The following is a 20,725-nucleotide window of genomic DNA, read 5'->3' as shown; positions in this document are numbered from 1 at the left end:
TTATATGTCGGACTTGCCTCATGAATCCTGTGAGGTAGACTAACACTGTGTCAGTCTACAGACATTGACAAGCTTTCATACTGACCTGTCTGACCTAGCTTTGATACTGTAAAATCGAGAAAGTGATTGTTGAAAAATTCTGTTTTTTTTCTCTCTCTTTAACTTTTTATCCCATAACTTCGACATTTTCAACCTTAAGGCAGAACAAGCCTTATCAGTAGTCATTGGCATATTTGAATTTGCATACCTATTTATGTAGCTGTGGCCTTTATATGATTTAGTAATGAGTCTGCTGCCATCAGCCAAATGGAAGGACTGAGTTAAACGATAAGCCCAAATCCTGCTTTGAAACAATGATAAGACATCTTTCTTTGTTAAACACATCCTCTTTAAATGTAGAGCTCATTCATTTACTCTGGGCTTGTCTCTCACAAATTTATAATAATAATAATAATAGTAATAATAATAATAGTGGTAAGAAGAAGAAGAATATATAACAACAGGCTAAATCTGTGCTTAATGTATTGATTATTAATTCAAGGTTCATTCCAGGTCATGAGTTACTAAAAGACAAAATGTAAAGAGTGGGGTTGAGGGGGGGGGCTGTGCAGAGGATTGCTGGGGGAGCATCACATGATCCCAGTCACGGTTGCAGCCGCGGCCATGCAAAGTTCACGCGTGTTCCGTCACAGATGACTCTCACAAATGAAAGTGACATGTGCAGACATGTGTAATGAGATACAGTTTTCACAGATTCTTCCTCCTCTGCTCCGAGAGATTATCATCCCCCTTTTTCCACAGCTTCAGATGAATTCATTACCATAATTAACTAAGATCTGAACCCCACAACTCCCCAGTCTGCGGCGGCATGGAATCTAACCGTTCACTTTCAAGGCAGCCAGCTGGCAAATGCCATTTTGATGAGGGGCATTGTCTAGGCTCTTAGTTCAACCCAGAGGAACTTACCCTTACCCCCAGTCTCTCAGAGAAAGAAAGAGAGTGAGAGAGAGAACGAGAGAGAGAGAGAGAGTCCGTCCACTTTGTCATTGCCTGGGAGTGCTGATGGCCCCCTGACATTCATGCACAATTGCAGCCGAGCTGAACCGTGCTTGCTGCTCACAGACCTCCAGAGGTTGATGGAATCTGGCGTGACTTCTGTGTTTTTCTAACCTGGATTACCCAAGAGTGAATCATACCCCGGACGCGCTGCGTTTCAGAAGATTCCGGAAGGCTGTGTCGCATCCATGTGTTTGCGTGTTGCTAAACCTACATGCCATACAGTCATCCTTTTTTTTTTTTCCTTGCTTGTTTTTCCTGTTTCTTTTCAGCAATTCAAACCAATTCCAATAATAATGTCCGTCGTCCATGTTCTGTCCCACGTTTTTGTTTTAGTTGATCGGGTCTGTTTCAACGAGTATATTACAGAAACAACTAAATCTGTAACACATGTTACAGAGTATATGTCAGCTCACCGCATTGCAGTGGCAGCATTGTGAAGGAAAATAACTACTGAGAAGAATGTGCCCCAGTTCCATAGACATCCATTATATAACCAGTATGTTGTGTTTCCTTGGCGGGTCAGACAGTTTTATTCCTTTTGCCCCCTGTCTCGACACTTTATATCACTAAAAGAGTTAACGAGCAATTCAAACTGTCTTTGAATTTGTCTCTTCCTCCAAAATGCTGTTGACAGCCAAGCCAGCCAATGAGTAGGGCTGATTAAATTTGGAATGGAGAAAGTTCTAGAAACATGACCGGAGAAGAATCAGATTAAGCAGTCTCAATTTAAGTAGCAACCTTTTCTTCCTGCTTTTTCAAGGGGGTTTTGTACTTCGCATAAATTAATTAAGCCAAAACTTTTATCCCGAGCAACTTAGAATTATTTGTCAGAGGTTGCACAGCACTGACGTAGCCTTGTTGTTAGCTGCTTTACTCGAGGGCACATAGACAGGAAGCTGTCACGTTCTAGATTCAAACCTACGGCACCGCAGTGACTGGTTTCCTTACCCCTGCACTACTACCACCATTGTGTTAGCGGAAAGCCTCAGATTCAAACAGCTTTCACGTGCTATTGTGTTACAGATTCTTGCTTGCGAAACAGCATTGTCCATTTGAGGGAACTATATGCAGTATATAAAAACTTGAAGATGGTTTGTAACTCAAGGTGTCAGATAACGTGCTATGATGTGGGGGGGGGGGGAAAGATCGCTGGCCGTGTTGTTTCTGTAGCATACACCGATAAAGAGTGCCCGCCACCTCTGTAAACTTCAGTTCTATATCCTGTCGTGTGTTTTCGCGGTAGGTCAGACAAAGATTTATTCCCCCTTTGCCCTCTGCTTCAACACGTTATGTTAGCCAAAGCGTTAATAGGCGTTTTTGTGTTTTATTTCAAACAGTATTACCTCTGGCATCTTACAGCCAGTGTCTCAGAGCTTTTCTCAGCACAGTTTATGTAATTACAGAATAATTACTATCATCCTGCACATTAGCTTGAGTGTGTGTGTGTGTGTGTGTGTGTGTGTGTGTGTTCCAATGCTGCCGTGGAAAGGGAGAGTTAGCTTGCAGAGCCCCGGGAGCAGACGGAGGGACTGTTTGTTTAGATCCTGGCTGTCTCACGGAACACTGCAGACTTCTGGGAAAGGAGACAGGGGGATTGGGATGTGTTGCAAGATTGTGATGCCGGAGGACTCCTCTCTTTCCACACAGCTACAGCGCACACACACACACACACACACACACACACACACACACACACTCATAAACACACAGCTTTCTCTGTGTTAAATTCGCCTTAACAAGTTCAATAACAGCCCCTCTGTCGTTTTGAATGTTATTATTTTGTTGTCACCTGTTTTCTGAACTGTAAAGTGTTATTCCCTCTGAGACGGTGGACTAGCATATATTCTGACTTTTTTTTTTTTCCGGATGATGGGGGGGGGCTAGTTTTAAAGGGGGGGGGGAGTGTTTTTCTTTGTCCTTCACACACTAGCGAGTCTCTACCTGCGTTTCTACAGTCGCCACTTTCACGTATTTACCGTAGTATCGTTTATTGATTGTTTTTCTTTCCAGATCTTCTCTGGAGATCTGATGATCAGGAATATTCAGCTCAGTCACGGCGGGAAGTACGTTTGCCTCATCGACACGGACGTGGAGAGCTTGTCGGCTGATGCGATATTGATTGTCAAAGGTAAGAGGGGGAAAAAAAAATGCCTTCAGAAAGCGGGGTTACGCCACGCCGGCCCGCCGTGGCTGTGTAAGATTTCCAGCAGTGGCTGTGAACTGAGGGGGGAAAAAAAATTGGCTGCGGTTGTTGCCAAAGCCACTCTCGCTGCTTGAGGTCCCCTGATTGTTGGTTTCCTATTCAGCTGTGGGGATGATCCATAGAGGTTCAGTATGGTTTTGTTCTGTGAATATCCCACTTTTCGGAGCGTGTTACAAGGTCTGGCAATATTACGGAGCTTTTAACATAAATAGACGTGACTGTCAGTTTAACGAATATCGGGGTAAGCATGCTAATCTCACTGTCATTGCAACTGGTGCAGGATCGTGGGTAATTGGGGAGAACGAGAAAAAGGACTGAATTTTTTAGGGAAAATAAAGTTTGAAAAGAAATAACCCCCCTAGCTGTGTTATCGTGCTGCATATTTAGCTGGTTTACGATGCGACTGGTGTACAAACAAGAGGGAGACAAACAGAGAGCTTTCTTTGTCTTGAATATTTTGTTTCGAGCCATTTGGTTCTTTTATTGTTTCCGTGTTTTTATTGCCTTGAGAAGGACATACCAATGCCAAAAAAGCAACTACCTCACGTTTTTTGTTCTCTCTGTAGCAGCAGAATTGCGTGGTCCGTTTGGTGCTTCTGAGAAAATTACAATTGATGAATTGCGATGAATCAGCCCGAAAATTGAAAAAGTAGAAGACTAGCTAAATTAACATGGCCATTACCAAACTCAGTGGGGCCTGTTTATGCTGTCACTTATGATAAGATAGTGCCTTAAAAGTGGAAATTGGTCTTGCCACAACAAAGACATGGGGATGTCTGTATTGATAAGTAGCTATATTGAAACCTATTACATAGGCAGAGTTTGCTGCTCGTCTTTTTACAAAGAAATGGCTTCCTATCCCGTTTTATTTAGGCAAAACGGAATGTTTCTATTCAAGCTGTCTTTGAATTTGCCTCTTCTCCCAAAATGTTGTTGACAGCCAAGCTAGCCAATCAGTGGGGCTGATTAAATTTGGAATGGAGAAAGTTCCAGAAACATCACTGGAGAAGAATCAGTGTGGGCAGAAGAATCAGTGTGTGGAAAAGAATTCAGTGGCAAGCTTTTCTGCCTGCTTTTAAAGGATGTTCATATAAATTCACGTTTTAATTCTGCCAAAACTTTTATCCAGAGCAACTTACAATTATTTCTTTGTCAGAGGTTGCACATCACTCAAGTAACCTTGTCGTTAGCTGTCTTAACTCAAGGGCACATGGGCATAGTGCTATCATGTTTCAGATTCAAACTTACAGCGCTTCAGTTTCTGGTTAAGATTTCCCTTACCCATGCACTACTTCCTCCATTGTGCAAAGCCTCAGATTGGAGCCGCTTACACACGCTATTCAACCGACGGTCTTATCCGAGAACGACCGTCGTCCATTTCAGGGAAGTGTACATGCAGAGGACTGTACACGGTTTATAACTCTGTCAGCTAATGTGTTTTGATGGGAAAAAGAACGCCGGCGATGTTGTTTCTGCAGAGTGGCAAAGAGCCAAAAAGCCGCCTCTTACTGTCACAATAGTAAGTCTATGGCTATTTGATGGAATTAGTCTCACGGCCCATAATGCTCTGCTCAGCTGCATTATTGGTGTCATTTAGCAGACGCTTGCATACCGCGGCGGACGCTTATCGTGTACAGCAGCCATTTTCCAGCGGAAGGGACAGCAGAGTGAACAGTAAACACGTCTGGGGGTGTGTTTTATTACGGGTCATAATTGTTACAGTTTTTTTCCGGTGATCCGCATTGGTATTCATGCCTAGTAGCCCCTTGATGAGGACTGTCCCAGGTGTTTTTAGAAGAGGAGCTGTTTATCACTAAGAATGTCTTTAATTGCCTCATTTACACATGAGCGAAGGTGCGCTGTAGGCCTCCGCGTACTGCGCAAATGGAGGGAAAAAGTAAGAGTTTAAATGAGCTGTGAAGTATTTGGAGCAGAAATGCACATTATGAAATACATACTCAGGCATCTACACACACACACACACACACACACTCATTTGTACCTTGATATGATGCTCTGATGTGAGGATTTTTGACTGGCCTCCATCTAATGTAAGTAAAGATTCATGATGAATTGAAGATGCCTAAAGACTAATGACTATAGCCATTAGGGTTATTTTGGCGGGTGAGGTGTGTTTGTTTGCTGGTTTGTCATGTCGGTGAGAGGACCAGCAAAATCCCCCCACCTAATTATTTTTATGAATTATTCCTACTCTTTTGAGTACACTTGGTTCTCGCCAGTATTTTAATTACATGCGCGCACGCGCACACGCGCGCACACACACACACGCGCATACACACACACACACACACACAATATTCACACACACCATAACAATCAGTGTGGTAACAGTGACCCTCTTAAAAGCAAGGTAATCTAGTACATTATGCTGCTTCAGCAGAGGTTACACCCACAGGCTTTTGAGAGTGAGATTACAGAACATCTGTGCGCCTGGAGATAAGACCAAATTACTTATAGAAACATTAGGAAGTCAGAGCTGGCTCAGGGAGACATTTCCTGAGTAGTTTTACCGGTGGCAAGTTTGGTGACTGCTGGCCGCTAATCTTTTGTGCTTGTTGGTTGTAATGTATTGTAAAACTGCAATGAAAAGATGTTTGTTTAAGCGAAGGCAAAAATCAGTTCTCTGAGGAACTTATGTTCCTAATTCTGTTACTAAAGACACATTGCGGGTTTGGTTTAGGTCCTCCTGGACCTCCAGACGCGGTCTTAGTGGAGGAGATCACAGACAGCACTGCTCAGCTCTCCTGGAGCCCGGGTCAGGACAACGGCAGCCCCATCACGGGATACATTGTCCAGGGCAGGACCCCATTCACAGTGGGTTGGCAGGCCATTGACACAGGTATTCCAAACACAAAGCAAAGCGGCACAGAAACAGCCAAGAGTACTGGATCTACAGTCAAACCAGACTGTTTTTTTTTGTTTTGTTATGTTTTGGGGGAGTTTTCTGTGCTTGACGGATAACGTGACCGTCCTCGTTAATGCTGTCATAAATATCACAAATTTTATAAATGTTTTTATGTGATTTTAAGTTCTTGTATTTGAGTGTAATAATGCACAACGCAAGTATACAGAAATGCACAGTAATATAAAAATTGCTATTGGGTGGTCAGTGTTTACTTGTTACCTATGTTTACTGAGAAAATAGTCATTTCCACATGTTTCCTGTGTATAAAAATGTCCCATGTTTGCTGTGTATTTGTAGAAAAATTCCCCATTCTCGCTGTGTTTTTGTATAAAAGTCCCACATGCTTGCTGTGTTTTTATATAAAAATGTCCTTGTGTTTTTGCCTGTTCCCAGTGCCTGAGGTGATCAGTGGGAATACACTGACAGCCACAGTTGTGGGGCTCAATGCCTGGGTAGAGTATGAATTCAGAGTGGTGGCCATTAACAGTGTAGGGATGGGCGAACCCAGTCCACCCTCTGCCAAAACCAGGACAGAGGATGCAAGTGAGTGTCTGAGACCAAGCACACACACGCACACACGCACATGCGCACACACACATGCGCACACACATATTAAGTCATTGAAGCACACATGTGCATACATGCAAGAGGGTTCACTCTTTCCCACGCACGCATACATGCAGAAGCACACACACCTGCTCTTTCACACTCTTTCACACACTTAGGGAAGCATTACGATAAGCATGTCATCTCACACACACACACACACACACACAGGCTCTCTCACATGTTCAGAAAAGACATTACATACCAAAACACAAACACACACACTGTCCGACACATTCAAACACAGACACACACACACACACACACACACAAAGCGACCCCTGACATTCAGCAGTATTTGAGGCAGTTGCTGATGTGACAGATTGAATGAGATGGGCCATTTGCCGTTGAGTACTAAACACGCATGCGGACGCACGTGGCTGAACTCCAGATCTGTGACTCTGGCACAAAAACAGTCATCGAGTAATAGGCTGTAACACACCTGTATATTACAGTTAGCACTCAGGCTTTTTTCCAGAGAAATGATTTTATTCGTTCGGCGTGACATTTGACATTTTTGAAAAAAAAAAAAAAAACACGTTTAAGAACAGCAGGGTTTTAATGCCTCGCTGAGTGAACAGATATATGAGGAAGCCACTGGCATTTTGATATACAAAGACCAGTACACGAGGATTTTATGAAGCCATGTCAAAGGAAGAAATAAGTGTGTGTGCACGCGCGCGTGCGTGTGTGTTTGTGTGTGTCGAACACGGTTAACTGTCCGGTAATTGTGCTGATCTGGCCCCCGTGTGTTTGCAGTGCCTGACACAGCCCCCACTGACGTTGGAGGTGGAGGAGGTACCAAATCAGAATTAGTGATAACATGGGAGGTAAGTCGTCTGTCGGCCCCTCTCCCCCTCCCTCCATCACTGGCCTAATGCTTTTGCTTAATTGTCCAGAATAGAACGGGACAGTTTTATGATCTGTGTTTGAGCCGACCTTTCTCTCGGGTGCGGAGAGGGTGGGGGGGAGGTGGTAAGGCGGAGGGGTGGGTTACGGTTGGGGGGGGGGGGGGGCGTCGGTTGGTTGGGGATGGGTGGTTCGTTTTCTCTCTCTCTCTCTCTCTCTCCAAATGGGATTCTGCTCTGGACCAGAAACTATGTCTCTCAGGCCCACTTCACTTACAAATGCCGTGAAATACAGAGTACAGCAGAGTGTGTTGTCGCCATAGAAAAATGATGGCACTTTATAAACTGCCATTAGTATGTTTCATGCATAACAATTTGTCTTAGATATGAATCATTTTATTGCATTTTATGACCTTGTCATTTTTATCTCATTATCACCTCTTGGGGGGGTGGGAGGGGGGGGGGGGATTAAAAATGATTGCAAACAGTACAAAATAATAAAGCATATTACTGCATTAAAGCGTTAGAAAGGTGTCGTGCTTGTAGTTTACGATCATTTATGCTGGCGTTTATGACGTCGCTTTTACCCAGGCCTTGAGAGAAATGTGGTGGAGCAGAGTTTTCTGTCGGGTGTAGGCAGACGTGGGAAGCCTTATACCGAGGAAGCTGAGAGGCAGAGGGAATAAGGGGCAGCCCGTGTCCTTGTCTCTATGTGTTTTAATATCACTATAGTTTTGTGTTTTGCTCCCAGCCGGTGCCGGAGGAACTGCAGAACGGTGAGGGTTTCGGTTACATCATCGCTTTCCGGCCCGTCGGAACGGTGACCTGGACGCGGGCGGTCATCTCCACGCCGGGGGTGGCCAGATACGTCTTCCGCAACGACACCATCCCCCCGTTCTCTCCTTACGACGTGAAGGTTGGAGCCTACAATAACAGAGGGGAGGGTCCTTTCAGCTCGATAGCGACGGTGTTCTCTGCGGAGGAAGGTAATGAAAGGACGAAGAGAGGAAGAATAAGCGCTCTCACCCCCGATCCTCCCGTACGCAGACGTGACCTTGAATATTAATGATGAAATAAGTTGGTTTAGACAGTCTTCGAGTCTTTTTTTTTCCTTCTTCTTCTTCTTCTTCCATCTTCCTATCCCCTTTCCCAAGCCGGCAAATGTCAACTTGATATTAGCTATAGTGGCGGTAGATTATAGGAAATCCTGGCAGACACTTAAGGCATTGTCTGTAAGGTACAGTGTTAATTGAATTTGCTGTGCGGATCGTCTTCCTGCGCGTCACTCACAGATCCTGTTAATGGGAAGTAGATTCTTCAGTTCCGCCGCGAGAATATAACTTTATACCCTGTCTGTATCAGATACTGCTTCTGAGAGACGTCGTTGAGAAAAAAAAGAAAAAAAAAAGCCCTTTTTCTCACCGGTCTTGTGTTCTTTCCTTGCAGTGCCAAGTATGGCACCTCAGCGGGTTTTGGCCAGGAGTGTATCTGCTGCAGAAATAGAGGTGATGTGGGAACCTGTGCCCACCATTCCAGAGAGAGTACTGGGCTATGAGGTATGGTTATGGTGTTTTCACCATTCACAAACCCTGATATGACCTTTAAATACAATTTACACCGGTTGTTTTCATCGTCACTTTTAAATTTGCCATAGATACGAACCTGTGACGGATCTAGATTTGTCGTAGATTCAAATGTACTGGTTTGCCCTGGATCTTGGACCTACTTCTATGTCAGACAAAACATTTCATGCGAAGGTTTTCTTTTTTTTTTTTTTTTTTTTTTTTGTATAGCCGTAGCCCCTGCCGTTTGAAACGACATCCCGGGGGTTCTTTGTGGTGGCACCCGGGCCTTCAGTGAAAGAGTTTTGACTCTTTATTAAGAATGCGACGAGAGTCTCGTGGTTTTCTCACCCCTCCCCTCTTTTCCGTTCCTGTCACCTTCTGCCCCGCGGCACATAACCGCAACGTTGCCATGGCGCCGGAGATATCGTCTGGGGGGGAAAACGGCACGATCGCGTCAGCGTACGGGATTTTAGAAAAAAAAAGCTTTAGGAAAGTCGAGAGGAAAAAGAGAAGATAGTGACATTCCATTAGTATGCCGCCGCGGGTGCTGTGTGCTTTAAGTGCCGTCAGTTCAAACACGCCACCCCGTTCATGTCTAAAAAACCCGCTGTTTGAGTTTAACAGCGCTCCAGTAGTAGGGTGGATTGATACAGCTATTACAACTGTACTTTTGAAAAACAGAAAAAAAAGTCGTTTTTGGATTGATTCTCTCGCCCATTTGTCGGACCCATGGGGACGGGAAACCTGCCTGTCATGTACTGGCCCGGAGTAAAGACAAGAAAAGGAACGGTAATGCAGAAAGTCTGTCCCAATAGGATTCCCCCTAAACGCATAATTATTCATTAACTTAACGTTCATATTAACTAGCAGCCAAAAGTTGATATCACAATGTGACCTGTGAGGTTAATGATTTACTCGCTCATTCATTTACTTACTTTACTTTTGTCACATCTTTGAAGGTTAGCATTCACTGAAATGGCATATCTTTAAGAAAATTAACACGGCGCTTCAGTAGAAGGATCTTTTTTTTTTTTTTTTTTTTTTTCCCTCTCTGACCATATGAAGTTATTGATCGCATGCATTGGGAAATACATGTTTAATCACGCAGGAGACTGGCGGATAGCAAGTCGATGATAATCGAATGAACGCGGCGTTCGGTGAAGTAATACGTTAAATTTGTGTTATCCTGAGGATGGCCTCCAAACTGATTAAGACACCGTTTATTCCCTTTATGGAAATACAATAGCTGTTCTGAAAGAATGAAGAATAGGACTTGGAAGTTAGCCAATCACCCCAGGCACTGGCTACAGTAAATCATCAATGAATGAGCCAACATACATACAGTCTCCAAGATTCAGAAGATCAGAGCCTAATTATCAGCTTTCACACTTTTATGCATTAATAGCTGCTTTGCTTAGTTTAAACGTAACTTAAAATTTCGCGGCAAAAGTAGGCTCATTATCACATACTCTGAGTATGATATCAGTCAAAACAGCGTTTTATTTATTTATTTTTTTATTTTTTTTATTTATTTATTTTTTTATTTTTAGCAGTCATATCTGAAAATATGAACACTTACAGTTACTGTCATCACATACATCCTTTTCATCCTTATACTTGCAGTCACTCATATTTGAGTAATTTGTTGATGGAGAGCAGTTTGGAACAAAGATTCTTCTCCACAAGTGGCTTTGTATCTATGAAAGCTTTCAGCACATGATAAAAAATTGCTAACATGCATAAAATCACTAATATTACAGGTTTGAGTAATGAAATACATGCTGACCAATCAGTTGTCTTAGGTCTCTAGTCACAGTTCAGAAATGGGTCTCTCCAGCTAAAGGGGTTGGGCTCTGTTTTGTTCTTTGTTTTGTCTCCATTGTAAATAGGTGGTGTACTGGGAAGACGACACAAAGCCAGACACAGTGGGAAAAGTGAGAATAACTGGAAACTACTCGGCAGTGAATGTGAGTGGTCTGGAGGGAAACACGCTGTATTATCTGGCCGTCAGTGCCTTCAACACAGCTGGGACAGGCCCTCAGTCTCACCCTATTAATGCCACCACCAGAAAACCACGTGAGTGTCTCTTCTGCATCCTTTTTGAAGGTATGAGTGAAAAAAAACCAAACAAACAAAGAGAAAATGTGTGTATAAAAAGCAAAGTCTTCTCAGGAATGTAATGGAAAAAAGTGGAAAAAGTATTTGAGACAGTAACAAGGAACGGATTGAGTTTCACTTACATAATCTGTTGTTGAGAATGGCAAACATTATTCCTCTCCCACTCTCTCTCTCTCTCTCTCTCTCTCTCTCTTCCTCTCAGCCCCAGGACAGCCTCCTCAGAATGTGGAGTGGAATCTGACTGGCACGCAGCTAACTTTACAGTGGGATCCTGTTATTGCTCTGGATACAGAATCAGAAGTTACTGGGTATCTGGTGAGTCGTCTGGCACACCTGTGTCTTTTTGCTCTCTCTCCCTCTCTCTCTTTCTCTCTCCCTCTCTCTCTTTCTCTCTCTCTCTCTCTCTCTCTCTCTCTTTCTCTTTCTCTCCCTCTCTCTCTTTCTCTCTGTCTTTCTCTCTTTCTCTCTCTCTCTCTCTCTCTCTCTCCTTCTCTCTCTCTCCCTCTCTCTCGCCTCACAACCAGTCATCACAAAGCACATCATTACGGCACTTTCACATAGAATTTTCAGGCACCTTGTGAATTGCTGTCGAGCTGACGAAACCGCATTGTTTTTGCTGTTATAGTCAGAAAGTAGTAGCAGCTCCCTCACTTGAACCAGGAGAAGAAAAAAAAAAACAGTATCTGGCCAAGACTAAAACCTGCATCTGCTTTTTTTCTCACCCACTTTCCTGCTTTTCTATCAACTTGGTTCTTACACCTGAACTGACAGAAAAATAGTGAGTGTTAGAGATTAAAAAGGAGCAAGAAAGAGAGAACAAGAGAGAGAGAGACAGATCTGATTGGGTCGTAATAAAGAACATGAGTTATTTCAATAACACAAAGCACAGAGATGAGATTCTGGGACAGTGGTCTGTATGTGTGAGTGCACACACACACACACACACACACAGATACACACACACATATACACGGGTGTGTACATGCATGCGAGACTGCGTCTGAGACTGTCTTCTCCGTGGCCAGGATCCTGGTCACCTCTGTACCTTGCCTCACAAAGATACATGTGCTGAATTAGTAGCTCTCATATTGCTAATATCCCCCACAGGGAAAACATCGAGACAGACAGATTAGGACAGGAAAACATTAGCAGTGAACATCAGTCTCCATCAGCCAAATTAACTGTGCATTACCAGGGTCCCGTTCCCCTTTTCTGGATGGAGCCTTACTCACACTTACCTAATTTAATATTTCATTTTAGCCATTTAAGCGTCTGATTGATTGCGCTCGCGTGTCATTGTCCTCAGGTGCAATACAGGAGACACCACAATAACGATATGATTTCAATAACGACCAACAAAACTAGCATGGAGCTGACCCTCTCGGCGAACGACAACTACGTCATCCAGATTAAGACGCTGAGTGAGGGGGGAGTCGGGGAGGGGAGCGAACCGATCCACATTCACAACCTGAGTAAGTCCTCCCAGTCTCATCTCTTCCCATAGCGCTTAACAACTAGTCCCTCATGCAAGTACTGCTTTTGGGATTTTTTTGGGGGGGGGGGTTGTTTTTTTTTTTTTTTTCGCTTTTTTTTCTTCCGTCTCTCGCCTTTTCCCGCTTTCCTCTCCAGGCACGTGTAATAGACTTCTCAGGGACACTCCGGATCCGACCTTTTTAGAAATGCACATGCCGTGTAATCCATCTCTGCCAATGGGTTATTATTCCTTGTTGACTGCAGAACCGCGTAGCATACAAAACAGTGCCGCGCGTTTCACGGCGCTGGGGCGCAATTGAAATGCGTTTGAGGTGTTGTTTTTTTTGTTTTTGTTTTTGTTTTCTTGGAGGGTTTTTTTTTTTTTTCTTTTCTCCGGGTTCTCAAAAAGAGATCTTCTTTCAGATGTAACATTAGCTTTATAATCTTGGGATTTTGTAATGGTTTTTCTGAGTGAAAGCCATTAATAATGTAGATAGAGCATGCCCTTGAGGTTTGCCTCTTGTCCTTTGGTTTAGAGGAAATTGTCAGCTGAGAGCATGCAAGTGGGAATGGGTTGTTTTGTTGTTACTGTGAGACCTTGGTTTGAATGGGGCTTCTGTTGTGTTTTTGTGTGTGTTTCAGGCATGGGAGCACGAGGTTCTGGAACGACAAGCCTCAGAGGCCTCTCTCTCCCCCCTCTTCTTCTTACTGCACTCTCCATGCTCAGCACCTCCTGAACACACACACACACACACACACACACACACACACAGATTAGCATACTTCTCTCTGCTTCTTATTCCCTGCCTTTTCCTTCTAGTCTGATAGGAGTCTCTCTCTCTCTCTCTCTCACTCTCACTCTCACTCTCTTTCTGTCTCTCTCTCTCTCTCTGTCTCTCTCTCTCTCTCTCTCTTTCTCTCTCTGTCTGTCTGTCCGTCTATCTATCTATCTATCTATCTATCTATCTATCTATCTATCTATCTATCTATCTATCTATCTATTTTGCTCTCTCTGGCAGTATTTTATATCACTAAACCTCAAGAGTCAGTAAAATTTGAAATGTCAAACAGATGCGTGAGCAAAAGATCAGCGGGCAGGCGGTGTCATGTGTAAATGTTGTTTTTGGTTGGGGCTGATTATGAATCGGTATGCATGATATTTAACGACATGTCCTCTCAAGTTATATGCTCTGTCATGACATTTGTAAGACAAATTCTTCCAATTTGATGATCTTCCAACCACTATTATTATTACTATTATTATTACTATAATCCCCCTCCACCCATGTTCCTCTTAAGCTTGAGAAATGTGAATGCCTTAAATCCATTTATGTACCAAAGTAGATGACAGAATATTTGCATCGTACCGTGTATATCATCTAGTACCATTTTTAATGTGTCAGGCATCCATAGTTTTTTAGCGACATTGTAATTTTTCTAATCCTGTCTTTTCTTTCATTCGCTTCCAATCTAACTGTCGGTGATCTTTGTTGTTAGCGTAGCTTTGGAAACTAGATTCACAACATGTGAAAAAAAATTTAAAAGGGTCATGCTGAAGGGGTCTGCCAAAACAAGCTGTTAAATCCAGCTTTACACATCATCAAAGTTAGCCAAAAAAAACCGCCCGGAGCGTTGTCTGGGTACGGTTCAACCACGTCCTTTAAAGACATAAGCGTAATTTGAAATAGTAACCAATCTGAAACAAAAAGATAGAGTTTCACAGGACTCAACCGGTATATTTTTTGTCGTCTTAGACAGAGAGGTCTGGAGAACCCTGGGCTCAGAGGTCCCTGTGTAATGTGTAATCTAGTGTAAAGGCACAAGTCTGGAATGAGAAGTTATTAGGCCTCTTACAGATCTGTCACATCCCCGCAAAATGAGACTCTTGTCTGCGGCGGTTTCATAGGACATAGCATTAAGCTCTGTCCTTCTTCAATAATGGATGCCCCGGACCATTACCTATTCTCCACAATCAAGGATCCGGTTTCTTAAGAATATTAAAGGTACTTGGAGGCCAACCCGGCTAATTTTACAAGTGATTCAGTAGAACGTACATTAGCGAATCCGCCGCGTCTGCCACGAAGCTCGGCGACAGATTCAGTTTATACCAGCGAGTCAGTATTAAATTAGCACGAAAGCAGCGGTACACAAAATAAAAAATCATTTAAAAACAACAAAAAAAAAACAAGACCTTAGAACTAGTGCCTTGTTAAGGACCTTGTCTTGGTTAAGAAAATCTGTCTGTAAATTCTGTGTTAGGTCAGTTTTAGTAAACTGGTGAATAAGCATTCAAGGAAATTTGCAAGTGACTGAGTGACTATGAGGCGAGACGCGAAAATGGGTTTATCATTAAAGTTTCATAACTGTAATGGCGTACCTGAAAAATGCAAAGAGCTGAAAGCTTCATTAAGCAACTGATGGACAGGAAAAGTCTAGGTCCTTCCCTCTGTATGTTCAGTGTTCCCAGGTATCAACAACATAATGGCAGTGCGTGTCTCTCTCTCTCTCTCTCTCTCTCTTTCTCTCTTTCTCTTTCTCTTTCTCTCACTCTCCTTCTCTCACTCTCTCTCTCTCTCTCTGTCTCTCTCTCACTCTCTCTCTCTCTCTTTCTCTCACTCTCTCTCTCTGTCATTCTCTCTCTCGCTCTCTCTCTCTCTTTCTCTCACTCTCCCTCTCTCTCTTTCTCTCACTCTCCTTCTCTCTCTCTCTCTCTCTCTGATTCAGAAAGTCGCTGGCTATGTGAGAACGTTAACCGCTTCGAGCTTAAACAGAAACCGCACCGAGAAAACTCTCGTGCCAGTCGTGTTTTTGTTGTATATGACGTGTAATCCTAAACTACTTTGGTATATGTTGTATGTCGAAAAATGTAACACCTGCGACAGGTTAAGCACCAGACGTGCTCATGTTCGTAACTGATGTTTTCAACCTGCTGGGTCATTCAGAGGAGAAATGCTTGAAAATCTGTGAAATAGTGGCAACAGAGTTCCGTAACACCATTATGACGTAACGCGCGACACGTAACACCGTAACACAGCAACCTTACCCTGTTACGTTACATCACGAAGACGTCACGAAGACGTGGATAATGCTCACATCCTGCAGCGCATACAGTGGTTTCACTGTAGGAACACCAGTGTCGAGTAACCCGGTGTGCTACGCGTCACGAAATCTGCAAAAGTATTTATAGGAAAACTTTATATCTTTCTTTTAATAAGTCATCTCGACGCTGTCGCGCTTATGCTTGTGAGCTAACCTGTGTATACAAAAGACAACGGCGACGCTGAGGAGGAGGGGCGATGGGATCAGGAGGTAAACTGTGAGTCGCTTTGCTATAAGGAAATCGTGCCTTTCACTGGGACTGTTAGCTCTTCTTCTTCTTGTTGCTCTCGCAGCGAAACAGGCTGCCTTGTCTCGCATTTGCACTCGTTTCTCGTCGTGAACAAGGGAAAAAAAAAAGGAGGGAAAGAAAAAAAAAAAAAATAAATAAAAAAGGAGAAAGCACAAGGAACTGAACCAAGGTGACTCTCTGTCCCTGCTCACTCACTGGAACCAGCCGCACCCAGGCAGCCCCGAAACGGCCGGCGAGGCCCGAAATGCACCCCACAATCAGGCCGTCCTATCTGCTCCTCCCCTGTCTCCATAAAGGACCGATGAGCCTTGATTAGGCTGCAGCAGCTCAGTCAATGGGATATTGATTTTTTTTTTCCCTATTATTGTGGCTGTCACAATGGAGACACTTGATTGACTGATGCCAGTGGTCCGGCTGCACATCTCTGCCTGGATTCTAGTCTAAGGTGTCCTTGCTCTCTCTGTCTCTGTCTCTCCCTCTCTCTCTCTCTCTCCCGCTCTTTCTCTCTCTCACTTTCTCTCTCTCTCTCTCGCTCTCTCTCTTTTTCTCATACTCTCTCGCTCCCATTTCTTGGGTCTCCCTGCGTCGCCAGGCTGTCTTGACTGCTTAGTAAACTTTCATTTGAAAATGTACCTGCAAAAAAAAAAAAAGAAAGAAAAAAAGATAAACTTCTTAAACAGGTTTCTGTGATAAGAAGTGCTGTTGGCGTTGTGGCTACACAATCAGCTGCTGACTGTCCAGCGGGCGTGTGCTCCGGAGAAAAGTTTTGCAATGCATGTTGAGTAAAGATGTGATTACCTGCTAAAATGTTAATGACAGAAAAGCAAACAGCAGAAATATCCACACAAATGTTGTTGTTTTTTTTCTCCTTTTTTATTTTTTTTTTAGTAAAGGATGTAGTTTTGTTTTGTTGATTTATCAAGAAACTTCCCAATCATCAAGAACCTCCCACTCCCAAGATGCAGTGTGATGTTTCATGCCTCTATACTTCACAAGTGCGTCTCCACTTAATTAAGATGTTTGACCTCCCTGCCCCGTCCATCCCATCAGATATCCCCCACAAATGTCAGATTGAGTTATACCAGCAGCAACACCTCCTTATTTCCTTTTCGACTGTTGGTTATTAAAAAAAAAAAAGAAAAGAAAGAAAGAAAAGAAAATCAAATCCATAATTGCTAAGTAAGCACAGCCTTTTGCGAAAAAAAAAAACTCACTGGAAACATGACTTGTGTTGCATGAGTGATGATGTGACATTGCCTCTGGTCGGTATTATTTAACATGAAGTGGTTTTCAATTTCAAAATTCTGTACAGTACAGTCCTGTTGCCATTCAAGAGCAGTATCTGCTTACTTAACGCAAGCCTCCATCTCCGCTGCTGCAGCTGCCTTTCAGTGTCAGTGTGTTCCCTCTTTCTTTCTTTCTTTCTTTCTTTCTTTCTTTCTTTCTCTCTTTCTTTACCCTTCTTAATCTCGTGCGGTTCAATCGATTTCCTTTTGTCTTTGTGTAAAACTGTAATATATAAGGGGTCACGTTGTATTTAATTCTAATTTTTTTTTTTATTTCATTGTATTTTGTAATAATTTATTATCAAATACATAACACATGTTCTAAAACTGTCTATAAACATAAATATTCTCATAACACCACACATCTGTTTCACCATAAAAAGACTACTTTTTTCAAATGTAAATAGTAAGTATATATTTTTAAGACTGGCCAGCATAGACAACCCAATGATGTTTTATACTGCTCTTGGCCCTCTGTTTTAATACTGGTGTATTAATCAATAATCTCAATGAGATGACCAGCCTATAACATGTTGTTTTCATATTGAAAAGTGACAGGTTTTGTCTTGTATACTAAACTTGTGCATGTGGAATATTGTTTAGTGCGTATGTGTTCAGTTTTATAAACCTGCAACTTAATAAAAGTGTCCAAAAAAAAGAAAAAAAAAAGTCCAACGTCTCGTCGTCATTCTGCTCATTCAGTTGATTAAAAAAAAAGATACAGATCAGAAAAGGTACGTTTCACTTGGTTAGAGGTTGTAGCCTTTTTTTTTTTAATATTTGTGTATGTGCAAGAGTTTTTATTCTGACACAGAACACATTTACTTATCTCTGGATTAGTTTGTCTCTTTTTTTTTTATCTCTGTTGTAGTGTGACATCATAGTACTGCTAGGCAGTAAACATGTTGGATTTATGGACAAGTCTGTATATTAAAGCAATCATTGATGCTGTAATTAGTTTAGACTTTAACAACTCTGCCCAGCTACATCTGTTGTAAATCCATTTGACATTCTGAGAGTGTATGAATTACAGACTAATAAACACATTACAGGGTTTTTTTTCCCCCTTTCTAATCAAGCCTTGGCGGGGCAAAAAAAAAAAAAAAAAAAAGCATTGCTTAATTGGAATGAAAGCAGTTTCCATGTAATCTAATACAAGATAGCATAGTTCAAAAAGTCAACAGAAAGCCCAGCTCAAGGAATATCCAGTCCTTTCTAGACTAAAGGATCTAAACAGGATTACATATTGCTTGGACCGTTTGTTGAACAAAGTGCCATAGCGAAATGTAATCTATTTATTTATTTATTTACTTATTTAAAGACGTCGAGAGTATTAAGAGCACTTAATGCTTATGATCGAAATGATTAATTCTGTCGATTGTTTATTTCGTTTGATACACTATAACACCGATAATAAAAGCCAACAGGCGCTGCCTGGGCCGCTCACAATGCCGCCAGGCCGCTCACGACGCTGCAGCGCGATTAGCCCCCAGGATTGCATGGAAATTTGTCTCAGGTTAACGAAAACGATATCCGTTTTAGACTTGGAATGAAAACTTCATTTGCATTCCGGTATGTCATGTCAAGTGTGAGACTTGAAATAGTGCCGAAAGAAAAGGACAAAAGTCGTCAACCGGGCCTTTGTTTTCGACAGCGAGATGAAAAAGTCTCGTGGATCATTGAATAAGGCAATTAACCTTTTCCTAAAGAGGCCAGGACAGCTAGCTTTCACACACTCAACGTTAACTACTTTTAACTACTTCTAAGGAATAAAAAAAAAAACTAATGGAAAACTAATTTCATTTCTACTAATAAAACATTTGCTCTGGACAAAATCATATGTCAAATAAAACAGTATCCTCTAAAAGACATGTTTCGGAAATTTCGTTATCTGCTCTGCTGCTGGTTGAAGCTTTGTATTAACAGTATAGAATATGTATTCAGCTCCCCTTTATGTGCAATTAAATGTTTAGCCCAGGTGAGGCCAGCTCTAGTCTGGATGGCACTCTCCGTACACATAATCATTTCCACAGCAGTGATACTGTCAGTTATCTCCTGTGCAGTTTAGCGAGAAACAGGGCTATCATAGCCTCCGTGTGACACTAATTTTAGTCGACTTCGGGTGGAGAGTTTGAAAGAGGGTTATTAGTATTGGCAGTCTGGACAGTCTGTAATTAGAGGTTCAGTATTTTCCTAATTAAGTAGAAATGCCAAGCTTGTGAGGAAGACACCCAAGCCATTTCTGAACACCAGCCAGACTCTATATCTGTAAACAAATGTATAAATTACTTATTAGAATTTTTTTTAAAAAAAGCAAGGCCTTTACCTCAGAAACTCAAACACTTAAAATTCACACACCTAAAAACAAAGAGAGAGAGGGTTAGAGAGAGAGATAGAGAGAGAGAGAGAGAGAGAGAGAGAGAGAGAGAGGGTTAGACAGAGAGAGAGAGAGAGTAAGCTCTGAGCCATTGAGCTGTTCTTTAAATACAAAGAAATTCATAACTGAGCACAATTCATAACAGGGCAGCAAACACAGTGAAGTTCTCATTAGGAGATGGTTTTAGATCAATAAATGTCTGTTACTTTGACTTATCCTCATAAGCTAACCCCTGTCTAACGGATCCGACCGCCTTATTTAATCGTCTTATCGTCATATGCTCCCTCATGCATTCTCTTTACAATTAAAAAAAGAAAAAAAAAACAAAAGCATTCATTCAAAACATCACAGGTTTTGATCATTTTGGCAAGAAAATTGTCCTGTAGCAGCATAATGAGGACCAATAATGTTGATAATATTAAAAGAAAATTTACATGTCAGGAATCCTTAGACTGAGACGCACTCAGTATTACCAGAGAGAGAAATGATCATGTTAAGATTTATGAAAAAAGGAAAACCAAAAAAACAAAACAAAACAATGAAACAATTGTGATTTGGAATTAGCTTTGGTTTCTTTCAAACAGCAGACGAAAGAACATGCAGAGGGACAAAAAAAAAAAGAAAAGAAAAGAAAAGAAAGCTATCCCATAGGCCATTCAAATACAGCTTGTCAAATATGCAGAAGTCAACTCACCCCTACGCCATTTGATGTATGTTCTATATTTGTAAAGTGCGGTGAGAAAACATCAATTTCTTAACAGGGTCTGTAGAGCCTACAGCTAAAAGACGTCACTGAGTAAATTGTAAATGCATTGTTAATCACAACACGTTTGTGCGGCCTGATAGACAGAGGAGGTTCCCAAAGGTTGTAAAAGTTTGCCAGTTTTTTTTTTTTTTTTATTTCATTTCTCTTCA

The 20,725-nt window shown here is 42.1% G+C and overlaps 1 protein-coding gene across 1 annotated transcript in view; it reads left to right on the top strand.

The window, feature by feature from the left end:
• Positions 1-13,535, top strand: part of cntn3b (contactin 3b) — a 36,349-nt gene extending 22,814 nt beyond the window's left edge. The window contains exons 14-23 of the mRNA XM_030776579.1: positions 3,070-3,187; positions 5,964-6,122; positions 6,582-6,731; positions 7,554-7,624; positions 8,394-8,628; positions 9,089-9,198; positions 11,097-11,283; positions 11,528-11,640; positions 12,632-12,797; positions 13,441-13,535. Of these exons, the coding sequence (XP_030632439.1) occupies positions 3,070-3,187; positions 5,964-6,122; positions 6,582-6,731; positions 7,554-7,624; positions 8,394-8,628; positions 9,089-9,198; positions 11,097-11,283; positions 11,528-11,640; positions 12,632-12,797; positions 13,441-13,535 (1,404 nt within the window). The remainder of the gene's footprint in view (positions 1-3,069; positions 3,188-5,963; positions 6,123-6,581; positions 6,732-7,553; positions 7,625-8,393; positions 8,629-9,088; positions 9,199-11,096; positions 11,284-11,527; positions 11,641-12,631; positions 12,798-13,440) is intronic.
• The last annotated feature ends 7,190 nt before the right edge of the window (positions 13,536-20,725 follow it).

This window comes from Chanos chanos, chromosome 6 (assembly GCF_902362185.1).
Source record: "Chanos chanos chromosome 6, fChaCha1.1, whole genome shotgun sequence".
Lineage (NCBI taxonomy): Eukaryota > Metazoa > Chordata > Actinopteri > Gonorynchiformes > Chanidae > Chanos > Chanos chanos.
Note: the sequence above shows the minus strand (reverse complement) of the source record. Positions and strands in the feature narration are given on the sequence as shown.